The following is a 9,960-nucleotide window of genomic DNA, read 5'->3' as shown; positions in this document are numbered from 1 at the left end:
TTTTTTTTTTCTTTTTCCCTCTTCTTCCCCTAATTGAATTTGATCATCAAATACATATCACAATTCTGACCTGGTTAAGATATGTGAATACCAGTAGGTCTTCTGAAGTCACTGGAGCTACACCTGTTTGTAAGTCTGTGTGCTTACAGTATTAGAGGTTGTGGTCTTGTTTTACAGTACATAGCGTTTCCCATATTTGGTTTTATCAGGTGGATATAGTCAAACATTTTGAATCATTAATATCACTGGGACTTCAGGGAGCAATGACTGTTAGGAGAGCTATTCAACTAATTTATGATTTCACACAAACAAGGAAAAAGACAGAAAATACAGGATTCAACACCTTCATATTTTGCAGTCAAGTTAGTTTAATTAACCTCCTTCTTCTGGTTCCTGATGTAACATTCTGATGTAATTTTTATTTTATTTATAAGTGATGTTATAATTTTTGGTATTCTCAAGAACTGATGAACATGTCTTCATTTCAGATAAAATCTTGACATAGGATTTATGTCTTTCTTGAAACAGTGTTCAGTCAGTACCACTGTTTTAGAACTGTGGTGCCATGTGGGACGGAAATGGTAAAAACCATGAGAGGTAACATAATCCTGTGTGGTGCTGATTTTTTCATTACCTGCCTTGAATGCTATTGCTGGTAGCATTAATCACAATGATTTGTAATACAGATCACTTATTGTTACAAATTCTTCATTTTCAATTCTACTGTGTATAGACTCAAATACTAAGTAAGTAATAATGTTATTTAATATATGGTATTGTGTGTGCATCTCCTCCATCGGAAAGGAAAAGAGAATTTGCAAGAAACGATCTAAACCTATGGGCATTTGGCTCCACCTTCAGAGACAAGAGGGAACAAATGACACCTTTATGGACTAAGCTGCCCTGCCTGCCTTCGCTCAGAAGTGTAAAAGTAGAATTCCCCCCCCGCATCCTTAACAAACTGTAAAGGATGCATGTGTGGAGCTGATGCGTGGACCTCCTCCATTTTTAGATACCTGTGTGATCATCAACAAAAATTTGAACATCAGTGAAACAACCTGTAGTTAATGTGATTTGTATGCTTTGCAGAAACCAGGCCTTAATGAGGTATTTCTGCATATGGTAATTTAGGGGAAGTGTCCAAGTAAGTGGCAGCACAAAGTTTTATTACTCTTTTTTTGTTTTGTTTTTTTGTTTTTAAATTTATGATAGCTTATGGTATCTGTACATTAAATGGATGCGAGAATGGCCAGGTCTGTGTAGAGGGGCTGCGGTAGAATAACAATAATGCCTTTTTTCCTTCTTTTATTACTCCGTTAAAGCACGGTTCTCTTTTTGTGGTTTTGTGGGAGAGTTTGTTTTGTTTTGCGAAGTCATGTACTGTTTTTTCTTTCTTCTCTTGTATATTAAGAAATAATTCTGAATGTGTCAATTTTCCTTTTTCTTTGTAGGTTCTGCCCAGTTGGTGTTTAGTGTGACAGACGTTGTTGAAAGAACTGACTGTAATAAAACTGTCATTTTACCTTGCAATGTGACGAATCTAAAGGAGAACAATGCAAGTGCCATGTTTGTTACATGGAAAAATAAAGGAAAAATAATTTTTTCTTTTGATGGAACAAGACAGGAGTTTTTCAGAGATGAAACAGTTCCATCAGCTAACTTCGTCTCTCAGGCGGATTTATCCAAGGGTATTGCCTCTCTCAGGCTTAACAGTGCAGAAGCAGATGCTGGAAATTACAGCTGTGAAGTAACAGAATCAAATAGAGAAGGAGAAACAAGAGTTGAACTTAGAAACCAGTCAGGTGAGTTGCCTGCCATTGTTTTAGAACATGTTGGGAGAGAAAACAAGCAAAATCTTACGGGAAAGAGAAAAATATTTAATATGACAATGTGTTACTTTAAATTGAAAATACAAAAAATGTAGCACCCCGGCCTTCTTACTTGGATGCTAATGAGTTATTTTGGATTAAGTTATAGGGGAGTGCTCCTGTGGGAAAGATCTGAACACATTTTTTCATTCTATAACAATGGCTGAAGATCACGTGTCTAATATAGTAAAACATATGCTTTTCCACATTTTTTAGGTTATATAGTTGGTGATATTTTCAACACTTATGTTATTGCCTTGCATACTGAAACATACTCCTGATATCTTTATAATACTGAGATGTATTCATCCACCATGGTAGCTGCAGAGATCTTTTCTTTGAAGAATTGCAGCTTGCAATCTTTAGCTATGCTGGAAAAATTACAGATAGAACTAATAGAAATTCTGTATAAGAGCTCTGAAACTCGATCTGAAGGTGTGCAGTTTTCCAGTGAGGTTGAAAATGCTACTACTAGATGGTAACTTGTTACGGCTGGCAAGCATGAAATGTCGCCTTCAGAAGATGCTGTTTAAAATAATGGTGACTAAGTGATGAATTTCTCATTTAGTGAGCCATTTTACTGTATCTTGTCAGGCACAGCCCATGTGCTCTAGCGCCTCAGCCATTGAATAATGGGATCTGCTGTACATGTGCAGTCCATCTAGTGTTCTGCAAAGGTGACAGTTTCACTTAACAGATGTGTCTATTGTTTATTTGTTCTGCACAGGAGACTTGCTCCTTGCTTCTGGGAAGTTTGTTGGAGGCACTGAATATGTTACATACGTGTAGCACATGGAGTCTTACCCATGCACTGTGGAATTGTCCCAGGATGTTCTTGCTATTAGTTTTTCATTTGTCACTAAAATATTTATGAAGCTCAAACAGATGTTACTTGTGTCCTGCTGCAAACATCTGTGTAATTCACAGTTGGGTTTAATTATGGAGTTAACTATACACACTGCAAAACAAATGTGATCCTGAAATGGATTGAGAGGGGCACAGCCACTGGAAGAATGAGGTTGCTACAAAATCGTTAGGTTCTTAGAACACCGCAAAAACAGGGGAAGAAGTATAGGCAGTTTCCTTCCTTCTCCTATAACTTCTTCCTTACTCAACTTTTTTGGACTGTTTTTGCCGTTCAGTGTTAAGCTCTAGAAGAGGAAATAAGGCTTGAGGATGTAGTAGAATCAAGTCCTGTTTGCAAGTTTTATTGTTTTATTTTTACTTTCTCGGTGTTTAGAATTTTGGAAGTGATATAAAGACTACAAAGCAGCAAACTGATGTAATTTTTTTAATTTCATTTTCTAGTTGTCAGTTGCGGCGAGGAAAATGCCCCAACACCAAAGGAAAAATGTGGTTGGTGAAGAATTTATAGTTGCGAGGTCACATTAGGTTTGAGAGTCTATGCTAGAAAATGTAAAAGTGTTATTTTTGAGGCTTTAGCTGAAGGTAAAACAGTCACTTGTTCTCTGTTTAAGTTCTTCTGCATAATTTTTTTGTCGTTTGTTCCTCAGTATTCTAGAAATAGTAAGCTAATAGAACAAAGCATAGCAAGTGAGTTTTGAAAAGAGTTAGTGAAAAATGGAAATCCTGTACCAGTCTTCACTGTCATTTCTGAGCTCTTGCTATTAATCTGTTGCAATTTATGCTTTTACAAAGATAGTGTTGTAAGAGTGAGCTATTCTCCATCTCACTTCACAGAATTCCTGTGTTCACATAGGAAGTGGGTTGCAGAGTGAGCAAGACTTAGGTTCTAGTGCCCTTGGCTTTGGGCATGCTCTCTCCTGATCAGTTATCTTCACAGGAGAGTGACCGTAATGTTTCCCCTTTTAATTTTCTCCCCTCTCTTTTCCTCTGCCCCATGCCTGGAAGCCTTTCTTGTTCATTAGGAGGCAACTTCCTTATATTTGCTCTCAAAACAATACTTTTCACCAGGAGTTTATTGCTATGAAGTACCAGAGTAAGGGAAATGTATTACCAGGAAAATGTGTTCAGCTGTTTCTCTTATTTGCATGTTGCATGTACCAGCAGTATTGCGAGCATTTCCTTACAATAAGTGGTTATAGACTCTGAGACTGGACTGTATGTGGTTCCATGATGCATGCTGAAGTCCTAGCAGATACCAGGCTTCATGGCTGCTTTTTTTCTTCTTGTAGTACCTGGAAATGCTACAAAGGAAGTGAAGCTCCTTTTCAGTCTTTGCTTGCGGATACTTTCAGTTCATTAATAACTCAGTTACATTGAACACTGTTGCTGGGATTTGCCTGTAAGATTTGGCTAATCTAGAGAGTGGCAACTGTTGAAGTTACTGTTCAATATTAGTTGCTTTTTTGAAAATACAAATGAAGCAAAAAGCCTTCCTTGAAACAATTCATTAAATTAGGCTTCTTTTGGAGCTAAGGAAGTTGGTAGATACTCCTCCATTTCTCTGGCTTTAGTATGTTTTATGATTGCCTTGTATTTATGTTCTAACCATAATGTTGTCTTCTGTGACCCCTTGTGGGGGGAGGCGAGGGCAAAGAGGGGAATTTGTGAATTTAAAACTGTCCTTAAGGTATTTACTTGGCACTGAAAATTGTGAGGTATTGCTACTTAATTCCATGTTTCTGGAGCTGCAGATACAGCTTTTAAATATGGAGAGTAAGTGCAAGGAGCATGCATGTAAATGAAGATTAGAAATTTCTTTGGAAGCAAGCGTGCAGACAGAGGAACGGTGGCAAGTATAATATAAGGAATGGGGACTTTGGACTCCACTGAGTCTAAATGAAGCTATGAGCAGAGATACAAGAATCACCTGCATTTTCTAGCTCAGTGGAGATGTTGTCAGAATTTTATGTAGGAAGGTGGCTTACACGGTCTTCCAGCACAAGTAACTGAACAGCCTAAAGCATCCAAGATGCAGGAGAAAAAAACCTAAATGGATGATGGTGGGAAGACCTAAAGGAAATTGTGTGATTTCTAAAACTAACAAAGCAGTGTGTCCTTCTCACTTAGGTTAGCTCCTGTATTCCTTATCACACATCTGGATTTCTTTGGAAATTACAGCATTTGGAGGTAGAATGGAATAGCTGGGGAAGCATCAAATTGGACTTTTCATATCTTGCCCACCTTCCCTGCTTAGCTTAAATACATCATTTTTCTGATCTACTGTGCTGTTTGTAGTTCCACAAGCTAACTAGCTTGTACTGCCAGACAATAGCGTAAACATATGCTCTGCTGCAGGGGAGGTTATGACCTCCGGTTTGGAAAATGTTAGGGTAACTAGAAATACTGAAAAAATAGGTTGTCACACAAAGATTGGAGTGAAAAATAGGTAGAAGTCATCACTTTCTTAGCCCGTTATAAGTCTCAATACTATTACATACAGTATTAAGCAATCTAGAGCATAGCCAAAAAGGAGCAATAAATGTAATGCTAATAACCTCAGTTTTTGTTTTCTTCCTATCATTTTTCTTTGTTTATTCTCTAGGATCATGGTTTCTTCTAGTGGAAAGGGCCATCATCATAGCATTGCTGTTCTTAGTTATTATTTTGTGTTCGGCTCAGTTAAGTGTTATTGGTAAGTATTGACTCTTTAATTTTTTGCCATTATTTATTGGTCCTAAAATTACTTGCTTGCATACAGGCATTCGTGTAAGATGAAAGACAGTGCTTACGACTAAAAGATGTCTGGAGAACTGATCCAGATAATACGCAGAGGGGAGGTACGTCTGCTTTGTCACAGAACAAGGTGTTTGGTTTGCTCTGGAATGCTCTCCTGATCATCCATACTGGTACTTACGTTTGTTTCTGGGCAGTCTTTTGGCAGGAATGGACTAACACTGTGAGAGAGTTAACTTGTATACAGTTCTCAAGATAGTTCCTAATAAGCACTTGTTACTTACAGGCTTGGTCAGTGAGAGCACACCAAGCTACATGTTTTTGTGCTACATAGTCTTCCATTTCCTTTTCAGTGAGCCTTGCACTCTTTCAGGACGTTTTTGGCATCAAGCTATGAAAACGCTGGTCTGGCATAGCATTTGCAGAGTTTGGGACTTTTCTTGAAGTGGGGACGCAGGCACTGTTGAAGGGGGGTCTATAGCCCTAAGCACTGGGATCTGGGCCAGTCTGCTCTGTTTGCTTGGAGACAAGGGGTTGGTTCCTGGGATTAAGAGTTTTAGCAGCTGCGTGTCATTGTAGACAAAGGTATAATGTGCAGCCTAAAGGGTGTGTGTTTAGAGCTAGTCTGCCATGTGGTGAAGTTACTGTTGCAAACGATGAGCTTTTTTGCATGTGCATTAATTTTTGTGGGGTATAATTGGTAGTGTCTACTGTCATTGGTTAGAACAAGGGAGCTTTTCTTCACTGTTGGTACACCATGACATTGACTCATTAGAAGCAGAAACATGTTTCATTTTATGGTCATAAAATCAATATTAGAGAAAGATGGTACTCTCTTCTTGATGTAAAATTGTTCATTAGGCTTTTAGCACTGGCTGAGCTGCAATTTATCACTGATGTCAATGATTTTGTTAAATGTTTTCAGAGGCAATACGTTCACCAGTGTCACATATCCTTAGATGTTCTTTATGCACTGGTGTCCAACATGTGTGCAATGTAGATTGTGCTTTATGTCCTAGTCTTCCAGATTATTCCCTGTGGTGCAATTTGTTACATCAGTCTTTGTGGGTTTTTTCAGCCTTTTTCAATTTGTAAACTTAGAAAAAAATTAAAAATTTCTGCTTAGTTGAGTCCATAAGCAATGGAAGGAAATCACACTCAGAGTGATTTCTAGTAATCACATACATATTCAGCCATCTGTATATAATTTCCTTTATTACCTTTTCATGAACTTCTGAAAGTGGTATGTGACTCTTCAAAGGTGCATCCATGGTCAGAGGTTGACAACTAATATATATTTTAAAAACTATTTTACTTCCATACTGTTAGATTTCATTATTGTTTGTAATGGTTTAGGAGTCTCTATTGCAAGGTCTGTGACTTCTCTAGGGAAAAGTAATTGTGCTACCTCTAATTTAATACACGTGGGTGTGCTTACTGTTTGGTTTTTTTTTTTCTTTTAATTTGCACTGTTTCGGTTAACCTATGAATCCAGCAGTGCTACAGTATAACTTTAAATAGTTTGTTAAACTGAGCTTGATTTTTCTGTGTAACACTTGAGAATACATGTTTTCTTGGTTTTGTGTTTTATGGGGGTTTGGTTTTGTTGGTGTTTTTGTTTTGTTTTGTTTTTTGGTTGGTTTGTTTGGGGTGGGGTTGTTTGGGTTTTTTGCTTACAGGATTGACTTTTAGGATTTAAGTATAGCATATCCATTTTTGCCTTTGTGTCTTGCTTTCCTTATTTGGCATATTTATAATACGAAAAAAAGTGAATTTCCAGTACAGATATGCAGGAAGTTTCTACTATTACTACCATTCCAAATAAGTTTTTGATTTAAGTAATAGTAATAGTTGGGAGTATGACTGGGGTCCTGTTGTGTTAAACAATGGAATATAATGAAAGATAGAGCTTTAATTACAAGAGGGAGTATTCTGTAATCATTCCATAGATAAGATACTGTTGAGAGTTTGTCATATGTGCCCTCCAGAATCTTAACTGTATCCTTGTGATATTTTTTTTGGTGCTAACGCAGTGCATGTAAGTGGGATGTTAATTCTGTACGTGCTCCTTGTTTTTCTTTTTGAAGTTACTTACAGTATTTGTTTGTTCTCTGTGATTACCAATTTCAACTTATACCAAGGTTGTTGGTATATTAATTTTCAAGCTTGAAGCAAGAGCTGCCTTTTTTGTGTCTCAGTTTTAGCAGTGTATAAGGCAGAAACAAACACGACTTATGATATTGTATTTGTACTGTTCCTTCTTTTCCAAAGACTACTAAAGTGCTGCTGCTTTGAAACCCTGCACTGGCATCAACCATTTCTGACATGGCAGCTATTTAGCAGTGCAGTTTTACTGAAAATTAGTCTTCTCTATGGCATCTGAACATGTAGGTCATCCCATATCAAAGCATTCTGGTGAGATGGGAATATTACCCTGTACCCTTGGGGATGGAGGTGATACATCTGAGCTCACACAGTGTCATGGGAAAGAGAATTAAACCTGTAATTTCTAAATCCCTATCTGACACTCATATGAGTAACAAATTCACTGTAACATTATTTGAATGTCAGTAGTTCATCTACTTGAATTAACCCGTACTATATCCCAAAGTTATTCTGATAACATATCACCTGAATTGTGTAGAAGGTGGAATTAAGAATTTGAATAAAACACCAGTGTGAGGTTTCATTTCTCTGAGTAAGCCATATAAACCATATCAAACCATGAAAACAAAAAAAATCTTGGTAATATTTCTAGTTCTAGTTTTTTAGGAGTTTGTTTCTTTTAGGAAAACAATCCTAATCATAAAATCTGTGTATTTTGGTGAAAGAATCTGTATGTCTGATTGTTTTCCTCTTTGTCTCTCTTTATTTTGTCTTTTAAGCATTAAAATGTGAAACTGTACCTCAGAAGAAAATGAGCATTATTGTAGCAGGTATCATCTTCACAGTTGCTGCTGTTGTAGGCACTGTTCTTTTTGTCCAAGGTAAGTATATGAAAATTGCCTTCCTAGTTTAAGAGAATAAGAGCATAAATGAAACTCTTCCATACAGTAGTATAGAAATTAGGAGCACCTATTAATTGCAGCCTACTAATTTTAAAATGGAAAAAAAAAAAGCTACAGAATAGAACAAAAACAACATTGTGGTTGTGAGGCCCTCAGATGATCACAGGAAGATACAAACTCCAAATTTATTTATATTTTCTGTCCTGCTGCCTTGAGTGAATATTAGGGGCTACAGAGTGAGTTCTGGTGCTTCAGTGCGGGTTTTTTCTGGACCCTAAAAACTTGATGATACTAATGATTTACTTTTGTTGCTTTTTTTTGTGTGCTTTTTTCCAATCACGGATTTCTGTTTTACTAATTTCCATACAAATGTTTGCAGATGGCTATACTGCACAGAATCAAGCTGGTCTTGGCCTAATTGTAGTCCCTGCTGTGATTTTGGTACCGCTTCAATACTTTATGTTTGGAATTGGTGAGTATTTTACTTATTCAGTAGCTCAAGAACATACTGATAGAAAAACTGAGGGGCCCCCCCCATCTACATACTATTGTCATTTTTATAAATAGGTACTATGATAGCATGCTGGGTTCCTGACCTTCCTAGTATCTGAAAACAAAATGTTAACCTGTGTTTGTTTGGATAAGTTGCTTAAGGGAAGAAGTGTAAGTTACCTTCTTCAAAAGTGAGATTTAGGGTAGGACATCTGAGTGATTCCTGCTCTTCCTTGCTGGGTCTTGGGACTGGGGTGAATAACTAACTCTCAGGATGTACGTCTTTAATTTTTTCTACTTATGGTTTATTTACAATTTTATTTATATACACATCTGTTTGTCTGTGTGTATACATACAAGAGCCCTGAGTGACTTGCAGTGACTTGTGAGTTTTGCTATTACACTGTCTGGCTGAACTGGGAATTTAGGAGAATCTGATTTCTAGCTTTATGTGAATGACCTACCTTTTGTACCTCCTTAGTTAATCTTTAAAAATTAAGATTTTGTTTCTCTTTCTGTCTTTCCCAGTTTTCGATAGTCTACCACAAACAACATTTGCTCTGATAGGTTTGCAAACTCTTGGTTATATAACTGCTGTGGTTGGTTTTGCACTGTGTGTCTCAGGTAAGCAATTTACCTTCTGTAAAAGTGTCGTCTTACTTTTGTCTGTGCCTGATGTTTGTTTATTTGTGACACTAAAACGCTATGAAAATGCCTTCACTACATTGAGCGTTAGCAAGTAACATCTGTGCATGTACTGTGCTGTGTTAATGCTCTGTTGGTGAAAGGGAGAATAGCCCAAAGGCAGTATTACATATATCAGTTTCATTAGTATGACTATATCCAGCATGACTGCATTCTATGAGCAGTTGTGTTAAAAAAAAAAAAAAAGTTAATAGTTTTAATTTTGCAATAGTTCGTGTCCTAAAGAGTTGCCTAAAACCCGCATTGACCTTTACTACTGTTATTCTTACTGAGGCCTAGGGTATTTA

The 9,960-nt window shown here is 37.1% G+C and overlaps 1 protein-coding gene across 1 annotated transcript; it reads left to right on the top strand.

Moving 5' to 3' along the window:
• Positions 1-1,459: 1,459 nt before the first annotated feature.
• Positions 1,460-9,592, top strand: CD47 (CD47 molecule; the record flags this gene model as incomplete). Its single annotated transcript, XM_010282649.1, has 6 exons — positions 1,460-1,802; positions 3,177-3,224; positions 5,338-5,427; positions 8,354-8,455; positions 8,856-8,948; positions 9,497-9,592. Coding segments are annotated over exons 1-6 (667 nt in total), but the record flags the coding sequence as incomplete, so codon positions are not given.
• Positions 9,593-9,960: the final 368 nt, after the last annotated feature.

Source organism: Phaethon lepturus, unplaced genomic scaffold, assembly GCF_000687285.1.
Source record: "Phaethon lepturus isolate BGI_N335 unplaced genomic scaffold, ASM68728v1 Scaffold55892, whole genome shotgun sequence".
Taxonomy (NCBI): Eukaryota; Metazoa; Chordata; class Aves; order Phaethontiformes; family Phaethontidae; genus Phaethon; species Phaethon lepturus.
This window is presented reverse-complemented; position numbering and strand designations above follow the sequence as displayed.